Raw genomic sequence first — 22,644 nt, 5'->3', positions numbered from 1 at the left:
GGAACAAAATTTACAGACTGACATATGCATAAAGGAAAAAAAAACTTTTATGACTAGCACATAGGAAAGATGTTCTTATGATATTCTTTTTTTGTGGGACAAATATAGAAGACATGATGTAAAACATGTTTTAAAGGACTTCAAAAGATAAAGTAGACTTGGGTGAGTCTAATCTGTCATTTGCAATTATTTTTCACTGGTTGTCTGTGAATCTGGAATGCAGTTTTAACTAACTCTGTCAGGCTGTCTGAGACAAAAGACACCTTGTTAACTTAGCACCAGTCATTATCCACTGAGGGAGCATGTAAGCTTAAGTGTTTACATTATAAATGGTGGGTACCCTTGCATAAAACCCATCCTGGGCTAAAGAAGCTGTCAGATCTGAAACACATTTTTCACTAAGATGATAAAATAAACATTTTTGACTAATATATTCTCTCTCTTTCTTTCTTTTAAATGATACATTTGCCACCACTTTGTAAGGGGCTGGTTGCTCCTCTAAGGACATAAGAGCCGGCTGCCACAAGGAAACATGAGCCACTAAGAAGTGATCAACTACTGATAGTGTGATATTGATCAACATGGAGTTAGAAATTTGGTGATTTTTAAATAACTTTAAATCTTTGATTTAAAAAAGCAGAAAATGAAATCACAACTGAGCATATATAAACAATGAAATAAAGAATTTATAATTTTTAGGAATTCTATAGGAATGGTCTTTTAAACCCAATTTCAGTTGTTATTTATCATCTCTATCATTATCAATTGGGATTTTTCTTCCTACCAGGATAAAGTGAAAATTCCATTTTGAGGGGCTGGGGATGTAGCTCAAGTGGTAGTGCGCTCACCAGGTATGCACAAAGCACTGGGTTTGATCCTCAACACCACATAAAAAATAAAATACTTTGTCCACCTAAAACTAAAAAAAAATAAATATTAAAAAAAAGAAAATTGATTTTGAACCAAAAATTTGAGGGGGGAAGGGTGAGAAGTTGTCTACAGATTGTATGCACTTGGCTTTCACTCTGGTTTTCTGGAACTTTGGAGAAGTTTTCTGGACTGCTCAAAGCCAACAGATAATGTGAAAATGAGCAAAGCTTTACCCTAGGACAAAATATTCAGGATGAGATAAAGCTCTGAAGATACTTCAGTGAAGAACTTTTTAAAAAAAAAAAAAAAAAATGTGACAGTAAGCCAGGTATTTTGGTGCGCACTGTAATCCCAGAGATTTTGGAGGCTGACACAGAGGGTGGAAAGTTTGATTTTTTCATTAGTTCACAGAAGACTCAATGCCCTCCCCATTTAGACACTGATTTATAGGAATCAGGCAGTATCTGGCTCCTGCATAAAGCTGCCATCTCATTCAGATGAGGAGCGGACAAGCTTGTCTTAGCAGGCTCTCCCTCCTGTCTACTTTCCTGGGTCATCTTCTCATCCCACTCCCAATCCACCAAGCTTTACTTCTGTAGAAGGGTCAATTCTCAAAGGGCTGGTCTTGTGTTGATTCCTCATTCTGCACCCTATTTCACTGAGACCAGAGAGGCAGGTCTGTCTCTGGGCACTGTGATTCAGGGCTTGTCCAGGCACATCTGAGACCTCCTTTTGGTAGGCCAGGCCCCTTTTCACAACCCCCTTTCTAACCACTGATTCCCCATCACTATTCATATTAGTTTCTCAAGGTTAACAACACTTCCCTGTTAAAGCCCCTTCGTTTCCTCCCTACCAACCCCTATAAAGTAGACAATGAACCTAATACACGTTCCTTTCTGCAGATGGGAACACAAAAGCCTAATAAGGTTAAGCTTTGGTCTTGGACAAGAACTTGGACCTGAATCCAAATCTAGTGTGGCTGCCATTCGTTTAGAGGGGGCTAGGGCTGTCCGAAGAGTTTCCCATGTTTTCCCAAACTAGCACCATCATTCTTCCATTTCAATTCCTAAGATCAGAATTTCCTATGGCCTTCCATCCCACAGTCCCACCTCTTTTCCTTTCTGTATAGTTGCTTGAAGTTTGGGGAGATTCTAATTGATATTGTAATTCATTATAATTTTACGAGTCAAAATAGATTAGTCACGAATAGTTAATTCACTCAACTGCACACAATAACACTTACGTGTAGTCTTAAACTATCTGTGAGAATGGAGACAAGATGGGCCAGACTGATTCGACTGCGTGCTATCTCTTGTGGATTCTTCCACAGGTTTTGGCAGTGAGTCATCCTGGAGAAGTAATCAAGAACTCACCTTGCTGCGACCTATGTATTCGTTTCTTGCTCCTGGAAAAATTCAAATTTTATAAAGATTCTTCCCGCCTGGTTCAAGTCACCTAAGGCGCGATAAGTCCTATCTGTTCCTTACTTCAGACACACGGGGGCGCACGACCGCAGCGGCTGCGGAGAAGGTAGCGGGGCGACGCTCTTGCGAGGACGTACTCACGTCCTGAAGGCCTTTCGCCCTGATCCGGAAGCTCGGGCGTCGCATGGTGCGGCGTGGGCCGCTGCCTTGGAAACGAGGAGTAGTGCGCTCCCCGCTGGAGCTGCGGCGCCCTAGCTACGGCCCTGGTCTGGGGGAAGAGGTTACTCAGAGTGCACGATGCTGTGTGCCCGAAGACTGGGCAGCCTAGCAGCCGGACTAGCGGCTCTGCGGCCGGGGCGAGCCGCTCGGGGCAGTCTCGGAGCCGGGATTCAGGCTCGAAGGGTCAGCACCAGCTGGTCCCCGGTGGGCGCCGCATTCAATGTCAAACCGCAGGGCCGCCGCCTGGACTTGTTCAGCGAGCGCCGGGTGAGCGGCGTGGGAGGGGGCTCCCCAAGTCCGCAGGACCAGCGGCGTTCCGGACTAGGTCATTCGGGTCTTGGAGGAACTGGATAGCAAAACGTTGCACTGTGGGGTGTCTTTTGCCCTCTTGGTAACCTTGCTTGCTACCTCTTTGAGGGTCCTATTTAAAGGAGGATTGGCGAGGCAGTCTTTAGTGGCCCCTCCCTAAGTTGTGGGGTCCTGGAGCTGCGTCTGCGTGAGCAGCCTGTTACCACTGAATTTAAGATAGTTGGTTCTGGCAGTAGCAGTGAATTTGGTCTGCGGGTCCCGCCCTCTCCCCATACTCAGCCCCACCCCTGCTAAAGTTTGTTTTTGCTTCTAACCTACAGTAGTGCCTTATGAGGCCTTGCCCTGTAAGTTCACAGGTGATATCAGGTTGCCGTTTTGCAGGATCACACTTGTTTTCGGCCGCGTAAATAGTAATCCCATTGACCCCTAAGTTCCATTACCCATTCATTTATCATTTCAAAGCTGTGTTCTTATATATATATTCTTTTAAAACACAGAACTCCGTTGAGCCGAGCCTGAGTTCTAGAGTTCTGTGGTTAGAGTTGATTACATTGATTTACCCCAGGAAGTCATTAAACTGGGTGGTTTTGGTTCTTATTTCTGTATCCATTCTGCCTATCATGGTGTCTGACATTAAGCAGGCACTCCTGAATGAATGAATAAATGAATGAACGAACAAACCAATAAACGAATGAAAAGTCAAAGAAAGTCAAGCTTGAAAAGGACTTGTTTGATTCCTGTTTTACTTTGCATGTATAGATTTTGTTCATTTAGGTTAAGGATCAGTTTTGTTTTTGAGTTTCAAAATTTCTTCGTTGTACTATTGCCTTCCTTATAAAGAGGAATCTAGGATATGTTTGCGGTGAACTTACTTGTATGTTTGTTTCTATCTTGTCCCCTTCATTAACTTTAAAATTCTTTTTGCATGATATTTCATATGGGTACATAATGTTGGTATTAGTTGGTTTGAGGAGAACTACCTATAATTACTGAATAGAAAGATGGAAGGATAAGCTTCGTTTTGAATGGATAATATATATAGCTAGTTTTAGCTTTTTTTCTTTTGTGCATTATGTACTGATAGCATATTTTCTTTTGCCTTAAAAAAAAGTTTGTGTAGTTTTTATGATTACTTTGTCAGGTATTCCAAGATTTAGAATTCTTGAGAGCAATCTGGAAGATTGTACAGGAAAGCTTATTCTTTAATCAAATTAAATCACTGTAAATAATTAAATTTTTTTGGTTCCCATTCTACTCTGCCTCCAAATGTATTTTATTCGTTTTTTTTTAATTTTTTTCATATTCTTGAAGAGAGTTTAACAACTTCATTCATCTCTTTTTGTGCAAACAGTGGGCTTTATCAGACTTGTAACTTTTATAGTTGGTGTTTCCAAAATATCTCCATGATATTAATCTATAAAGTTAAGCATCTGCTCCATTTGCTTGTTTCCTTCACTGAGTTCCCCTATGTGTTATTGGGCATCTCATTAAAAAATGAAGGTCAGAGTTCCCGTCTCTAGGAGCTCATCTTCTCAGAAGAGAAGACTTTCAGATATATAAATTGCAGTAAATTGGAAAAAATGTGAACTTTGCAGATGTAAAGAACAGGTACAAGTTCTGGCTTTCCCACCATCAATGAGTGGTCTCAGCATGTTTTTGCTAACCTAAAACATATTTGGGTATCTAAAAGGATAGTCATACTTCCTGCTCTAGGATTATGTGATTTAGATGAGAGACCCTACATAAAGTACACGGCACACTTCATGACATGTAATTGATGCATACTAACTGTTTGTTTTTTTCCCCTCCCTTCCTGAGGGTGTTAACTAGAATGTTTGAACTGGTATAAGAGAGTGGTCATTCCTAATAGATTAGTGATTTTTGTCTTTTTAAAATACTGAAATGTCTTTGGAAAGTATAAATTTTGCTGCCAGTTTTAGTTTGTGATTTAGTTTAATGTGTTCATTAAGTTTTTCTGAATATTTACGTGCTTTATAATTAATTCATCCTCCCTATTTTATAATTGTAGAATAATTGATATTCTGTACTGAGACCTTACTCTATGCTAAGCATGATCATAAATACTTTACATATACTTTGTAATTCAGCATGCCTATTATGAGAATAGATACTGTCATCCTCATTGTACCTGATGAAGACATTGAAGCCTAGGATAAGAAATAACTTGGTCAAAGTTACAAGCTAATAATGATTATCACTAACATCAAGTAAGTGCTTTCAGTGTGCCAGGCACTGTTATAGTGTTGTTTACAAGTATTATTTTGTTTAATTGTCCTGATTTGAAGCTACAGTGGTGACAGAACTGAATTGAATTCATATCATTCTATTTTTGTTTTTTATGAAAATTGAGGAAAAGTTAAATACTTAACATCTTCAGTCTAATCTTTGTGGAGTGATACAGGTAATGTGATGTGATAGCCACAGTGACAGGTATCATGATATACCAATGAAAACCAGGATTCCCTTCATGAAAAATGTATTTTTAGTTAATACAACCCCATCATAACTTTGGTTTAAACTATACTTATTGTTTGGATTTAAGGGTCTTTTTGGAGTTCCTGAGCTCAGCGCACCAGAGGGGTTTTATATTGCCCAAGAAGAAGCCTTGAGAAAGACAGAGTTGCTGGTGGAGCGCGCATGTTCTACCCCTCCTGGGCCCCAGACCGTTCTCATCTTTGACGAGCTCTCTGATGCTTTGTGTAGAGTGGCTGACTTGGTAAGACACTTTGTCTAAGACTCGAGACTATCTCTTTTTCAAATGATTAACATTTAAATAAAGTTTGTCCTTTGTTTTTTTAAGATTAATATTAGACTAAGCTTAAAAATGCCTGAAATTATTTGAGAGCTGTTGGGTATAAGTTATGTTGAAGTATGACAATGGGAATGGGGAAAATATATAGGAAAGGTGATATTTATAACTAATCTACTATGTATATATGTAATAAAATATTCATGTAATATGTAATTAAAGAATGATTACTAATACAGCAAAGATTTTTTTTTTAACAAAGGTCCCTTATTCATGAAAGCTTCTATCAAAATTCTAATGGAATTTTTTTGTACATTTATAACATAAGTCCCCTTTTTCATAAGAGGAATAAACATTTTTTATAAACCTTTCAGTATTGCCTTTTCTCATGTCAAACCAATTATTTTTAATTACATTTTAAAATTGAAATAGAATTACAACTAGATCTTTTCATCAACTGAGAAACCCAGTGCTGAGAAAAGTGTGATTTTCTCTCAGCCCCAAAACGGCAGATCTTGCTTAGTGAAGGTGATTAGTGGTACACATAATCTAAATTTATGATCATTCATGATTCAGTCTATGTGATATTTAACTATATACCTCTTTCCTCACATTCCCTCAATGCTGAGCCGAATACTATACTATGAATACAGTTATGAACACAACAGACACAATCTCTGGCTAAATGGAGCTTATATTCTGGTGTTTCCTTGTTTTTAGATCTTACTAGGTAGACAGTAGGCCCAGGTGATACCTTTACCTGGATAGCTTTACCTCTCAGCGTATCTCCACCCACCTCTCATCCTTACCGATGGCAACCACTAATCTGTTCTCCATCCCTATAGTTTTTGTCTTTTCTGGAATGGCATGTAAATGGAACCCAGTATACCTTTTGAGACTATCTTCTTTCACTCAGCATACTTCCTCATTTTTTGGTTATTTTTCTTTTTTAGAAAATTTCTTTCCTCCTCTACATTTGAATTGAGCAGTAACACATTTCAGATGATTATACACCACTATAATAGTCATAGTTTTAAGAAAATTGATAAATTATCATATTTTAAAGGATCTTCCTCAGGAATGAAATTTGGGGCTCTCAGTAGACAGTTCTCAGTTCAGTTATACTGGGTTTTCTTCATCTTCCTCTGGTATGTGCATAGGACATGTTTCTTTGATGCTGGAGGAGCTATGGAGATGCACTGCCAGAGGAGCCTTATCCATCTAATTGTTTCATTGAAATCTGAAAAGGAAAATGTATGTTATAGATTTTACTTATATTTATCGTCAAAGGTTGGCTTTGATAGTCAGAATCCTGGAATTCACTGTTTATTTTTTGTCATAGTCTCCATCTTAATTAAGCCGTGTTCTAGAATTTTACTCTACATTTTTGTTTTTGCTTTTTACTAAAAGATTTTGAAATTTCTGCCCTAAATCTTGTCCTGTCTTGAATTTAAAAAAAATATTTGTAATGTATAATAGTACCTCATTTTAAAAACTTCTAAAATCTAGAAAATGATTTATATGCATAAATCTTGGTCAAATAATTCAAAGAATGTTTTTCCTTTTCAAATTTTTAAGATGTTATTACTTATATGATCAATATCATTGTAGTAAGGCAATAGTTTTATAAATTCTCAGCAAATGGTCATTTTGTTATTCTTTTTTTAAAACAGTTTTTATGTAATAGAATTATTTTCCTCAACACCATTATAAATAGACTTTTAAAATGTGTGCTAGAGTTTTGATTTTTAACATTGTAACTTCTGCAACATGTAGATTTTTAATTTATAAAATATGTTGTAAATTTTACATAGCTTGTTTTTCAAGTGCTTTAGTATAAAATATTATTTTATTGTTCCCTGTTGTTACAAAAGATGTATCAAACTACGGATTTGAATGTTTCTGCATTAAAAGTTATTTGATAATAAAATTAGGAAATTTTACTTTGTGGTGATTTTATTTCATGTTAGAGCCATGCACATCATTTTGGAGAATAAAGAAAGTATGTAATATTTTGTAGTTTCCCTGCATTTCATTTTCTATTGCAATGATTGTAGTTATCATGAAAACTCAAATCTAGTTTTACATGATTTCATTTTTTAAAAAAATTTGTGCTCATTTTAACTCTAGTGATTAACATAGCAGCAGCAGTTGTCATTGCATGCCATATTAAATGGGGTCAGGAATTCATATTTTACTAAAAGAGCTATAAAGAGAATGTGTCTTTGTTTTCTGCACAAAGCCTAGAATGTGGTTGTTGGTTTTAAGATTATACTATGTGTTGAATATTTTAAAAAGCACCTCTCAGTTATTCTCTGGGGCCAGGTTAACACATGAGAACCATATTGCAAACAGTTTTAGTAACAAAGTTTTAGCATATTTGAAACCAGGGTCTGTTCTTTTGAACTATAGGATTAGGAAGAATTTGTTTGGTGGTCATTTGAGAGAAAAACTTCACTAAAATCAAGTTCATGGAAATATTTTCTTTGGAATGAAACAAACTTGGTTCCAGGGAATAACAGAATTAATAAATGTCTAGAAAGAAGTTGCTTTGCCATTCTAGTTGAGGGAAAATTCAGTAATGGAAATGCACAGGTCGAGCCAAATGGCACATTTTAAAACAGGTTTTCATTTTCACTCTCAGATCTTGGAAGCCAGCGATCTGTCACATTCGCTTTTGGTTTTGTCTTTTTTCCTTTATTAGGCTGATTTTGTGAAAATTGCACACCCTGAGCCAGCATTCAGAGAGGCTGCAGAAGAAACCTGTAGAAGTATTGGCACCATGGTAGAAAAGTATGTGCTGTCTTCTCCACTCCAGTGCTAGGAGACAGGGTTTTGTGGATTTGCGCTTCAGGCAATTTTGTGCATAGTGCTTGTCTGGGTTCTACAGGATGGGAAGTGGTGTGTGAGTGTGTGACCACTGGGCAACTGTCCAGAGGGTTGGAGAAAGGGAGGGCTCTGGGAGCAGGTTCACCTCCCAGCCAGTGACTTTGGCTAGTTACTTATCTCCCCTCAATTCCTTTCCTTTTCTGTAAATGAGATAATGAAGTCAATCCTTCCTTTTAGGCTTGCTGTGAGGATTGGATAAGATAAATGTAAGTGCTTATAAGGTGTCAGGTACATAGCAAACACCCAGTAACTTTCATCATCATTATTGTTTATGTTAAATAAGGGCATTTTAGTATCTCAGTGGCAAATTGGAGTTCCTAGATTATCACATGATTAAATTGCTGTTGCATAAATGGCTAGGGGCCATAAGGCGAGAAGCCAAAATTACATATACACAGTGCCCTTGCAGTCCTGTTGAATTGGAATTAGGAGGGCCTTAAGGGGACTGTAAAACTTTGTGGGAGGGCTGAGGCAGGCTGAAGCTGAGGCTATGATGAAGTGAGTTTTTAAAAAGTGATTTTGAGGTAAATTGAAATGTTTTTAAGCCATTTATGAGCACTCTAAAGTGCTTGTTAAAATAACTTAAATGTGGACAGTGCTATATTCCAAAGCACTTAGGTGCAAGATACCATGTCAGATGTGTATAAAGCTAAGCTTGCCTGACATGAATTTACTTAGGACAGGAAAACAGGGCCCAGGCAACATTGTTAAGACCGTTTCATAAAGCAAAAGTTGGGGGTTGGGGTACTTTCTCCATTGAGATGAAAGTTGGATGGTAGACTCTTTCCTCCTGAGCTTTGCCTAACAGCAGGCTGGCTACATGGGCAGTGGTTTATTAGTATGAGGAGTGTATTCAGGTACACACATGATCTCACTTAATCCTTACAATAACCTAAGATCTAAATAATTTGCCCAAGGTCACAGACCAGTAGTAGGGACAGATCTGCATCTGGATGTGGCAGTAAAGCTTAGGTCCTATGCTTTCCTTTCCAGTATACGTCTGCCACTCCCACCCAGGTGAATACAGGAAGTTTAGGTTCAGAGTGCTGAGTTCAGGACTGGAAAACCTGTCCATTAAGCCTCCTGCCAATCCTTACTCTTTTCCTCTTATTAAAAAAGAGATAGGCATGGGTATTTCTCTCCTTGCTTCTTTTCTATGCTTTTTGGGCCTAACTACTGACTATGGATTTGAACTTACTCTTTTATATTGTAGGACAGTGAATACCTTTGACATTTTACCTAACAGACTGCCTGCTTCTATACTATATAGTTCTGTTTCTAATAAGACTATTCCTGGTCCAAATAAAGGAAAGGGGGGGGTAACTAAATCTACCCCCGACTTGTAACCTCTGGGCATGAATATGTTACAATCTCATATGGTTTCTTTTTTTAGGTAGAGAGTAAAGAATAAGATTTAAGAAAATCAGTGATTTTTTTTTTCATTTTTAATTTTTTCTAGGTTGAACACGAATGTGGAATTATATCAAAGTTTGCAGAAATTACTATCTGATAAAAAGCTTGTGGATTCCCTTGATGTAGAAACCAGGTATTCATTCCTTTGCATTTGTTATGACTGTGACTCTAGTGGTAAAGCTGAGAGTTTTCCCTTTGGAGTATCCTCTGCACACATAGCTCCCTGCAATGTTCCTCCCCATATATCTCCATGACTCCTGCAGTTTTTCTAAGACTCTACTCAAATGATAGATCCTCTTCCCACCAGGTCAGGCCCCATTCTCTTATCTTGCTTTATTTTTCTTCAATGCCCCAGTAATTTCCAACAGCATCTTGTCCATTTGTTTATTTATCATCATTTTACCTCACTAAATTTGGTTCACTGAGGCAACATGTAGTAGATGATTTCACCAATGAATGAATGAACTATAAACATTTGATAATTACGCTTACCTTTATGCTTAAAGTTCCATAATTGATACCATTGGAAGATATTAGCAAATTGATTTATTTACTGTGGATATCAATATCTTTGAAATGATTTGCTTTGGTTCATTAAATTACTTTATTAGCTAGATGCATGGCATCTGCCTGTAATCTCAGCTACTAGGGAGGCTGAGGCAGGAGGATCACAAGTTTGAAGCCATTGTGGGCAGCTTAGTGAGATCCTGTCTCAACAGAAAAAAGAGGATATAGCTCAGTGGTAGTGTGCCACTGGGTTCAATCATAAAAAAAAAAAAAAAATACAGATTAATAAGTATGAATCAAAAAGTCAAATTTCTAAGTCAATACATAAGAATATTTGATATATGACCTTGGATATCTCAGTTTTTTGGTCACATTTGTTTATAAAATAAGTATAATAGGGTTTTTCATTTATTTGCTCATATTTGGATCATAATGTACAGATTTTTGTTTTTCACCTTATTTGGATCTGCTTATCTTTTTTTTTTTTTTTTTTTTTTTTTTTTTAATGGGACACTTATTTCCTTTGGCTCCAAATTTTTCTTTCTCCTGCTTCTTTCTCCTTGTCTCTCTATATGTGGCTATGATTCCCAACTGAAGCCCTATTCCATGGGGACCAGTTGGTAATGGAATCTTGCTACTCCGTGTAGAGTATGAGTACCATGCAGTATGAGTAGCAAAATGAGCTCAGCGTTTGGTGGATTATTTTCATCTGACTGGCAGGTATGCCGGTACCTGACCTTGTTTTACTTCATTGATCCTGGTAGCTCGGTATACTAGTAAAGTTAGCTGTGTTGTCAGAATATTTGGTTTCATTATAATTTTAGGCTTCAGCATTGTATTTGCCTTCGTTAGCAAAACAAGTAAAAGTTGAATACCTATTAATGGTGCCAGATTTATACTTTAAAAAGTAACAATGAACAATATTAAAAATAAGATTATTCAATCTGATTTTTTTAAAAAAAATATTTTTTAGATGTTGATGGACCTTTATTTTATTCATTTATTTATATGTAGTGCTGAGAATTGAACCTAGTGCCTCACACATGCTAGACAGGCATTCTACCACTGAGCCCCAGCCCCAGCCCCTTCAATCTGATTTTTACTGAGGATTGACAGTTTAATTGCAGACTATCAGACCGTCTTGTATGCAAAGGACTTTTACTTATAGGATATATTCTATATTTCTAGATGTTACTAAAAAATGCTGATAGGAACTTTCGAATAACAAAATGAGAAATACATTTGGGAAGAATAAGCTACATGGAATATCAGTAGTCTAAAAAGGAAAAGCTTTGAAAGTGGGAGAAGGCTAGAATTTGAAGTAATAATTAATGAAATATCATGACACTTGCATATCAATCAGATGTGTTAGCTGGCAACCAGAAAGAACTATATTCTAGTTTTTATGTATTGTAAAGTATAAGTATAATGGCTAAAACAGATTTATTGATTTAATAAAGTATCTTGTCATGATAAGTTAATATATAGAAAAAATTATTTGAATTTAGTAGTTCATTATCTTACTAAATCCATTCCATGAAATATTAATTCTATCAGATATTCAGAACTTTTCTTAGAAGGGTTTTCTTGGTCCAGAAGTTCGAGAATCTGACATTTGTTTCCCCATTGGAGAATTTTAATACTTTAGAGTCTCTGAGAACCCAACCACAAAGAAACCTGTTTAACTTGGGACTTTCCAAAACCATATAGTCTGTATGCAAAAAACATAGAAAACTCACTTTCCAAACAATATAATGGAGGGAAAACCCCAGCCACAATAGTAACAAAAGCTGTAATTTACTTTGGAATTAATTCCCAAGGTCTGTGCAGAACCTGAACCTGGCATGGGTGCCTGCGCATGGACCCTTCCTTGTTCCCCAGTATGAGAAACAACTGGGAGAAATGTTCTTAGATAAGAAGGAAGAAAGTTTAATATTGTTCTCTACTGACCTGTAAGTTTAGTGCTCTTGTTTCTATATCTAAAAGAGACTTCATTGTTTTTGTTACTTAAATTATTTTGAAGTCTTAGAGAATAAATATGAAAGCATAGGTAAAAAAAAATTACTTAGAAGAGCATTATACATAAGCCAGTCAATAGTCTATTAGATCAATGAAAAGCAAAATTTCAGACACATGTAAGACTATATTTGGTATATGATAGAGGTGCCATTGCATATTAGTGTGAAAAACTTGGTTTTCAGTAAATGAATAAGCATTTTGGGGAGGAAAAGTAGATTGATTAAAGATTAAATATTTTTAGAAGAAATCACAAAAACATTGTTGATCCTGGGATGTGGAAGATCTTTCTTGGCATGATACGGAAGAGAGAAGACTGATGGATTTAATTACATAAAAATTGCAGATTTGGTGTGGCAGAACTGCATTTAAAGTTAAAATCCACAATGAGACAAATGTTACTTACATGACAAAGGGTTAATGCATTTAATTATGTTGAGACCTTACAAATTACTTGGTGATAAAAAGCAAGAAAGCCAGCTGTCTTATAGAAAAATGAGCAAAAAAATTCTTGTGAGACTTTCATTTCACAAAATAAGGGATAGCAACACGTGGTAAAAAATGTCTAGAGCATGGAGATGTAGCTGTGGGATTAGACTGTCAGAGTCGGGTATTGACTCAGTAGTTCTCTAAGCCTTAGTTTTATTCTTCCTTGGACAGGATTAAAAAGCATGTCATAAGATTACAAAGAAGTTTAAATGAAATAATTCATGTAAGTGCTGTGTTCAGTACGTGGCATCCAAAAAAATGGGATCTGCCATCATTGAAGAAAGGCAGAATAAAGCAAAAAGCCCATCAAGTCAACAAAGTTGAAACAGAATAAGAATAGTGATGTTAATGGGTTGAAATAGAAGGGTTCCCTTTCTAGTTAAATGTAAACTGATAAGTCTTTAGGAAGGACAATATGGTAATATATGTCAATGTGTGTATTTTTTGATCAGTTTAATTTCTTGGAATTTATCCTAAGGAAACAAACAAGGCTAAAGACACCTACTTAGCAGGAGTGGGAAAAATGGGAACTATTTTTAGTCCATAGAACAAAACACAAATTTTTAAAGTCATCTTTTTGAAGAATGTTTAATATAGGGAGATCTATTCATGTTTGTGATGTGTTTTTTAAGTTTTTATTAGTACATTAAAATTATACATAATAGTGGGATTCACTGTGACATGTCCATACGTGCACATAACATAATTTTGTTAATTTTCATTCCCCAGGATCTCCCGTTTCCCTAACCTGATACCTCCCCCTTATCTCCTTCCTCTAGTCTCCTGACATTCTATTTTCATGAGATCCCACCCCCTTTTTTCTTTATTTTCCCCTCTAGCTTCCACATATGAGAGAAAACATATGACCCTTGACTCTCTAAGTCTGGCTTATTTTGCTTGACCCTCTCAAGCTCTGTTCATTTTCCTGCAAATGACATAATTTCATTCTTTGTGATATAATGTTACAAGAAAAAGAAATACAAACGTGTACGTGTGTGTGTGTGTGTGTGTGTGTGTGTGTGAGTGTGTGTATGGGTCTCAATTATTCTAAATAAATAATATAGCATATTGAAAGTAGATTGGGGCTAGGATATAGCTCAGCAGCAAAGTGCTTGCCTCTTATTCGCAAAGCCTTGCGCTTGATCCCCAGTTCCAAAAGAAAGAAGATTGGATGGAAGTACAAGAGTTTTAATAGTGGTTATCATTGGTGGGATTAATGATTTTAGTACATAATTTCTCATACATTTCTTAATAAAGTAATGTATAATAGAGTAAATTTATCTGATCAATTCCCATTACCAGTTTATCAGCCCTGCTATCTTTCTTCTCTCTTATTAAAACAGAAAATTTATTGTATAGTCTTGAATTTCTATAATATGGGACTCTTGTATCTTAAATTATTGTTGCTTAAAGTTAATAAATTCCAGTTATATTGTCCTAAAAAAAACCAACAGAAAATTACTTAGAGAGGGGTAGGTTCTTAGGTGAACTATTTAGAAAGAGAAAGGAAGGTGGGCTTGAGTGAAGCACTCTACATTATTTAAGAAAGAATATAAGTGACTACATTATTAGTTTTCAGAATTTCAGAGGAACTTTAATTCTGATTATTTAAAATATCTCAGACACATTAATCAGGAAGATAAATATATCTCTTTTGAGACAGCCAAAAGAGTATATCAAATATTTATCTGGCCTATCTCCAGAAAAAAAGCATTAAAAAATATATTGTTGACAGAAAAAGGTATTACAATTGAAATCAGTTCCAAACAAAAAGCAGGATTAGAGAGAAAGAAAACAGTTTTCCTTAGCCAAGAAACTTGGCTTCCGGCATAGCATCAAAGAACTGAACATTCGAAGTAGCTGCTACTATTTGGAAGAAAAACCGAAAATCTCATGCAAAGGGCCTTTGAAAAATCATCCAAGTATAAACTGTTTTATGTTTTTAATTTTGGGGATTTGGATGAAGTTGAAATAAATAAGTAATTATGATGGCGACTTTAACAGGTTTGCACTGAATAAGGGAATAGCTCTTACATGACAAGCTAATGATACTTATCAGTCAGCTAGATGTTTTTTCTGACTTCTGAGATATTAAGCTTCTTGTTTAAAACAGATAAATTATGTGTGTGCTTGTATGTGTGTTGAAACAACTTTTGGCAATAAGTTTTAAAAGGGTTGATTCAACGATGACAATAACAACAAAAAACCCACTGATTTTTGTTAATAAATTTTATTAATGATTATAACCTGGACTCTTTTATATTAGGCGAGTGGCCGAACTATTTATGTTTGATTTTGAAATCAGCGGGATCCATCTAGATGAAGAAAAGGTAAATCTTTCCTCTGTATTTGATCCCTCTTGTTTTACTAGCATTTATAGTTGACATCTTTGTTGCAGAGTGCTTATTTAGTGCTTGAATATTTATATTACAAAAATGCTCAGGTCGGGGTGGGGGCTGGGGTTGTGGCTCAATGGTAGAGTGCTTGCTTTGCATGAGTGAGGCTCTGGGTTCGATCCTCAGCACCACATAAATAAATAAATATTTTTAAAAATGCTCAGGTCATTGTTATGGAATTCTCCCATAGGCTGTGTTTGAATGTAGTGCGCTCTGGAAGCTGGGCTATCACAATTAAAAAATGGCTTGAGACAGTTGGGATGCTTGAGATGTCATGGAATTAGGGTAAGATGCGCAATATCAGAAAAGATCAGCAAGCAAATAGGCTAGATCATTGACCGTCGAAAGTACAGGGGATTTCCTTAAGTGCCCTTATTCACATTGCCCATGTTTTTGACAGATCCACACACTTTTGTTCTGGCAGCAATAAGTGTAGGTCACAATGTTTACACTGGAATGAAGGGCTTGATACATTGTCCAGACCTCTTGTTTTACAGATGTGGAAACAGGACAAAGTGATTTGTTCAAGTTCTTATCCTTAGTTCCCAGGACTTCTCTTCCTGGCCACTGCTCTTTCTAGAACATGACATCCTAAGAAACTGAGTGCTGCATTTTTTTCTTTAAAGGTAACAATGTTTTTCCAAATAAATATAGTATAATTAAACCATTTACTTAGGAACAGATTAGTTTATCAGGATGTCTTTGAAAGTAAATGGCAGTCTTGAGGATATACCATAGCCCTCCATATTCATGGGTTCCACATCTGGATTTAACTAACTACAGATGGGAAATATTCAGAGAAATAATTTCATCTATACTGACATGTATAGACTTTTTTTTGTCACTAGTCCCCCCAAAAATTCAGTGTGTAACTACTTAACATGGCATTTACATTGTATTAGGTAACAGAGATGGTTTAAAGTAAATGGAAAAATATACATAGGTTCTATGCAAATATAATAATACCATTTTATATAAAGGTCTTGAGCATCTGTGGACTTTGGTATTGGTGGAGGGAAGGGGAGTATCTTGGAACCTATCCCTTGTAGATGCTGAGGGATGATTGTATATAATATACAATAAATTCTGTCATTTTGATAGGCACTGGGTTTGAATATTAGTGGGTCCACACACGTCTGGCGTTTTTATGTAATTTCAAGGATTTTGCACCTGACTCTTGGTCTGACCCTGAGCTGGGATGTGCTTTCCCATGAGGTCACAAGGTCAATGGGTTCTACTATAAATTCATAAAGTAAACACCTTTGCCCCTCTCCAGACCAGTTATTTATTAGTACTTTTCTATACTGGTGATATATACCATATTCTCTGACTCACTTGGAAGAAAGTTTCAGAGGCAGTTTACATTTTTTCCCATTCTAGTACTCTCATATCTTAATTAGTAATCAAGTCAAATTACCTTGACTATTGACTAGATAATTGCACTGGCCTACAAAGGCTTTATCTTCCTAATTGTCATTATAATTTACATCACCTGAGCTTTGCTATATTAAAGCATATGTTTCACATCATATCTTCCTGATAACTTTGAGAGTGGTACCATTATTTCCGTTTTATTGATAAAAAACTGGTGAACCTAGAGGTTGTGGGATGCTATTATGTAAAGTCATACAGACTCCTGTAGGCACGCTGTTGCTCTGTCTAATCTGCATCTGAACATTAAGAATCTTTCTTAAAGCATCAATTTGTTAGATTCTCCCACCGAGAATCTCTCAGTGCTTTCCTTTGTTTAGTGCTCCATTGCAGCTCATCACACCTGTCTTCCGTCTGTGTGTTTGTGTGGTGTGGGGTATGTCCTCCTCCTTGCCAGGTTTGCCTGGCTAAAATCCCCTGGACATTCATCTTCAGGACATATGGTCTGTGTATCAGTTCCCCAGGTGGAATTTTGTATTCATCTTAACTCATTTTACTTGCTTCACTCATATGGCATGTATCCTTATTGAATATAGGCATTTATCTGCCTTTTATTTAAGTTGTTACTGTTGCATCACTTATCTCTAAGGCTTATCAAAGACTGAGAGCATACATCATATTTTTTAATGTGTAACAATTTTAGACTTAGTGAAATATCAAATCACTGAGTCATGAATCATTGTAATGCTAGTTAACATTAATTGAATTTGATATCTTCAGAAGGAATATCACTAGTAGAGATCTTTATGGATAATTATAATATTTTATATAATCTTTATAAAAATGCTTTCTGTAACTTGTTGACAAATCATATGTGTTCTGTTTGAGCAATATAAACATTGCTGCTTTATCTAACATGTGTCCTTACAGTATATTACTCTTTCCTAGTAACTAATTCCCCGGGGAACCCATCAGCATTAGAGATGTAAGAAAAGTAAATCTGCTAAATTTTGTTACAACTTCCATGTTTGTTCTCAAAGGTGCCCCACAAGGATAGGGTATAAGGAACACGTTACATGTTTTAGAAGAGAGAGCATGAAGTAAACCCCGACATAATCTACAAATATAAAGGCCTACATTCTTTACAGTCTTTTTTTTTCTTTCTTTCTTTGAGATGGGGATCTCATTGTGTTACCTAGGCTGCCCTCCCACTCCTGGGCTCAAGTGATCCTCCTGCTTCAGCCTCCCAAGTAGCTAAGACTTTAGATGTTCACCTCTGAACCTGACAATTTTGTTTAAATTTTATTTTAAGACCTCATGAATATAGTAAAGTGAATGTAAGTGTATTTTTTACAGTTATTTAATAACAAGTTCATAGAATTTTTAGAGATTTCAAAGTATTGCATATTTAATTGCCACAGAACAAAGAAATGGTATGTCTAGCAGATTGTTGAAATCAGAACATGAACTCAGTGTTTATTTTTCCTTTTACTAGGTGATACAAATATTTGAAATTATTAATTTTATCACATTTTAGTATTTTTATAGTGAAAGCTTTGGGGAAAATTTTTGAACTACAATGTAGTTTCTAGACATCGTTTGTCTTTTCAGTTATTCTACTAGTTACCATTAGGTGGTGATACATGGCCATACCAGAAACAAAACAGGCAAAGAAATCTGAGCCAAAAAGCCATTGGATCTCTGAAAACTTATGTTTCTCACAAAGTTTTGAATTTTCTATATTGAAAACTTTGTGTTATTATTACAGAGTTAATTTTTTTTCAGCTTTTTATCAAACATACATCTGCATCTTAAGTATTTAAGTTTTTAAACAATTAGTACTGCTTAATCACTTTTTAAGGTATAAAATATTTACCTTAGAATCTATTAATAGCTATTAGAAGATTAATAGATTTTAGAATCTATTAATAGCTATTGCCCCCTTCCTAGAAAGATTTGCAGATAATTGACCTGAAGCCCCCTCATGAGCCTAGTTTAGAAGCCCATCTGGTTCTCTAGTTACAAATAACTGGAAATCCATACCTTGTCCTCTAGTAGACCTGACTAATTATGTGAACTGTAGTTTATCTTTCATCTGAAAACATTTGTGGCAACTCCTTCAATAATGCACATTTCCTCAGGAGATTGTGTTTCATAAAGCTGTGGCTACAAGATAAAACTTCTATGGTTCTGTTGGTACCATCCACATCCTCACCACTGACAATCTGAGGGCCTGGCAGGTACAGGGACCATGTGCCACGTGCTGGGTGCATTTGCACAGAGCAGAGGACACTGCCCTGCTGTGTGAGGCCTCAGTCTAATGGCTTTATTTCTATTGTTCTACAGCAGCCCAAGAGTATGCAAAATCAGAACTTTTATTTTTTTTTAAATTTTTTGTAGATGGACAGAATGGTTTTATTTTATTTTATTCTAAACTAGTGCCTCACTTGTGCTAGGCAAGCACTCTGCCAAGTGAGCTACAGCCCCAGCCCCCAAATCAGAACTTTTAAAGCGGGCTTTCCTCTTGTGTGTGTTCTCTACTCTTCTGTGAAATACTCTCTTACTTCCCTTTCCCTCTGCCCTTTATTCTAATCTTTTAAGAGTAAATATATTTTCTAGTTCTGCCCTTTAAATATTAGTTTTTCTTAGTCTAAAAATACTTTGTAAGTGCCCCTATTGAACAGATATTAACCAGCACTCTATTCTCTGGCTCACTTAAGGAAGGCTTTTTTTGGGTGGGGTTGGGGGACAGAGGAGGATTCTGTTTTTCACATTATTAATTTCAAGGATTGGTAACATAATTGCATTAGACATAAAATAGAACTCTAGAAGTTGTAAAACTCTTAAAATATACAAACATTATAAAATCAAAGATAATTTTTTATTGAGATCTTAAATAATTAATCAACATCAAGATATATTTTTTTAATTGATGATTTTACTCTTTAAATTTGTTTTTATGTACAAAAACATCTGTAGGACATATTTTAATGCATTCAGACATAATAAAAATGTTTTCTTACTTATGCCTCTCAACTCAAATATTCGGTGTCCAGAAACATTGTCATAAATCAATTGCATGATATTTTTATTTCATGTTGTAATACATTGGTGTTAATGAGGTCAAAGTGTTGCCAAGGAAAGTAGAAGTACTCTGACTATTCTGATCCTATTTTTTTTAACCATACAATTTATTTTTATTTTTTTTTTAATCATACATGACAGCAGAATGTATTTTGACATATAATACATACATGGAATGTACATACATCAATCATATTGTCTATTCTATTCTGCTGCCCTTCCTATTCCCCCTACTCCTCCCCTCCTCTCCCATCCTTTCTCTCTATCCAATCTAATGTGACACACTTTTTTTTCTTTTTCTCATCACAATATCATATATGTATTCTGTATAACAATGAGGTTCTCCTTCCATCTTCAGTGCAACTCCCCTTCTCCCTCTTTTTCACTCCCACCTCTCTTCCCTATTTAGTGGTAGTGTTCTTCTCATGCTCTTCCTCCCTATCCCATTTTGAGTCACCCCCCTCATATCAGAGAAGACATTCGGCATTTGTTTTTTAGGGATTGACTAACTTCACTTAGCATAATCTGCTCTAATGCCATCCATTTGCCTGCAAATGCCATGATCTTGTTATTTTTTAGTGCTGAGTAATATTCCATTGTGTATAAATGCCACATTTTTAAAATCCATTCATCTATTGAAGGGCATTGAGGTTGGTTCCACATTCTAGTTATTGTGAATTGTGCTGCTATAAACATTGAATCAACATCAAGATATTAAATGTTCTTTATCAGCTAGATATGTGTTGATTTCCTACCTTTATATATTGTCTATTAAATTAATTGTGAAATATTAATTAAAAATACTCTTAAATAACTTTTACTCCTCCCACATGTAGCGTAAAAGAGCAGTGGACCTTAATGTTAAAATTTTGGATTTGAGTAGTAAATTTCTCATGGGAACCAACTTTCCCAGCAAGATTGAGAAGCATCTCTTACCAGACCACATTCGTCATAACTTTGTACGTGATGGGGATCATGTGGTAGTCGATGGTCTGCATGCAGAAGCACCAAATGACTTGGTATGTATTTTTCATTCTCTTTATTGTTTAGGTCCCATCTAGACATACTAAACAATGTATGTTGCTGCTGTTTTAACCAAAAATTTGGTGATAAATTAAAATTCTTTATGTTACTAAGTTTTAAACTTTTAACTAATGGGATCATTAATTCTGTAAATGCTTTGAATAATGAAAATGATTTAATTTTTCATGTCTCATAAAAAATTTCCTTCTTCTTTTTTTTGGGGGGCGGTGGTGGTACCAGAGATTGAATTCAGGGGAACTTAACTACTGAGCCACTTCCCCAGCACTTTTTAAAATTTTATTCAGAGACAGGGTCTCACTGAATTGCTTAAGGCCGAGTAAGTTGCTGAGGCTGGCTTTGAACTCACGATCCTCCTGCCTTAGCCTTTTGAGCTGCTGGGGTTACAGGTGTGCACCACCATGCCTGACTTAAAAAATTCCTTTGTTTTAGAAGATGATAAAAAACAACAATGACTGACTTTATAGACTGCTGAGATTTTTAATGCATGAAGTCTTTACCTGATTAAAGATGCTTTATGTATAGAGAAATAGCACTGGGTCAAAGTTTGTCCCACCAGACCCTAGCTGTAGCTCCAGTCGAGTATTCTGTTGTGACCCATACTATTTTATTGCTCTGAAAACTTTATTCACCTTGTATAAATCAGTATTTAATTTTGAAAGTGATGATTATAGATAAAGTGGTGAGATTAGGACTATGTTATTGTTGCATAGGACTTTATGTTGTGGATTTTTATATCTTGCACTTTTTAAATATAGGTTCGAGAAGCTGCTTATAGGATTTTTCTTTATCCCAATGCCAGTCAATTGAAATATTTAGAAGAATTGCTAAGCAACAGAGACCTCCTGGCAAAGTTAGTAGGCTATTCTACATTTTCCCACAGGGCTCTCCAAGGAACAATAGCTCAAAAGCCAGGTAAGCCTATTTATTCACCTTTTAAGGACAAAATGGGGTTTTAAATGAAAATGAACTTCTGATATATATATGTATGTATAAATGATATAGCTCAGTACTCACATATGCTAAGCAGGTACCTACCACTGAGCTATCTCCCCAGTCCCAAACTTCTGATTTTAAACAGCTATAAATGAGTGTTTTGTTTTGAATACACTCAGATAACCATTTATTGGATTTTTGACATCTTTTGATGGGAATGATCTTTAAATAGAGCTAATAATTTGGTATATGTTCTTTTCAGCTAAGGTTATTTATTTCATGCATGAAATGGGAGTAAATCAAATCCAAAGTTTCATTTGATGATAGTTTACATTCTTTTCATTCTAATTCAATTAATTTCTATATTTGACATAAGCAAATTGGTTAGAATTAGGGTGAGAGGATGGAAGATTAATATTTTTACTAAGGTCAAAGTTAACTATAAATATAAAAACACATAGTCCCACAAATCTACCTTTCATAGAGAATAGTACTGCATGGGAAGGTTTATGCTAGGTGGGGTTAAGGGATAGCGTCTATCCTTGAGTTTACAATAAACTTACCTCGTGCTATGTTGAATCCTTTATGATTCATCATGTTTAAGAGAAAATGTTATACAATGATCATAATATATATATATATATACATACATATATATATATAAAATAAGTCTTTTCAAAGACATTTTTTAAATCTCAGCTTTGATTTAGGCAGTGAATCAGGATTAGGTGGGTGAAATGGTGCAGCTGTTTAGATTCAAGATGAATTTTGGAGGTCAAAGTTATAAGACTTGGTGCAGGTTGAAAGGGAGGAGGAGATGCATCTGGATGCAGGCAACGAAAGCAAACTCTTTAGGGGGAAGATCACATCCATAATTCTATGCTATTTTTCTTTCTTACATGTTTATCCC

The 22,644-nt window shown here is 35.7% G+C and overlaps 1 protein-coding gene across 1 annotated transcript in view; it reads left to right on the top strand.

Moving 5' to 3' along the window:
* Positions 1–2,448: 2,448 nt before the first annotated feature.
* Mipep (mitochondrial intermediate peptidase) overlaps positions 2,449–22,644 on the top strand; it is a 144,998-nt gene continuing 124,802 nt past the window's right edge. The window contains exons 1-7 of the mRNA XM_076871930.2: positions 2,449–2,780; positions 5,386–5,559; positions 8,297–8,385; positions 9,941–10,027; positions 15,173–15,236; positions 20,594–20,776; positions 21,557–21,713. Coding sequence (XP_076728045.2) covers positions 2,592–2,780; positions 5,386–5,559; positions 8,297–8,385; positions 9,941–10,027; positions 15,173–15,236; positions 20,594–20,776; positions 21,557–21,713 — 943 coding nt within the window. The 5' untranslated portion in view covers positions 2,449–2,591. The remainder of the gene's footprint in view (positions 2,781–5,385; positions 5,560–8,296; positions 8,386–9,940; positions 10,028–15,172; positions 15,237–20,593; positions 20,777–21,556; positions 21,714–22,644) is intronic.

The sequence above is a fragment of the Callospermophilus lateralis genome, chromosome 12 (genome assembly GCF_048772815.1).
Source record: "Callospermophilus lateralis isolate mCalLat2 chromosome 12, mCalLat2.hap1, whole genome shotgun sequence".
Classification (NCBI taxonomy): domain Eukaryota; kingdom Metazoa; phylum Chordata; class Mammalia; order Rodentia; family Sciuridae; genus Callospermophilus; species Callospermophilus lateralis.
The sequence above is the reverse complement of the archived record's forward strand: the minus strand, read 5'-3'. Positions and strand labels throughout refer to the sequence as shown.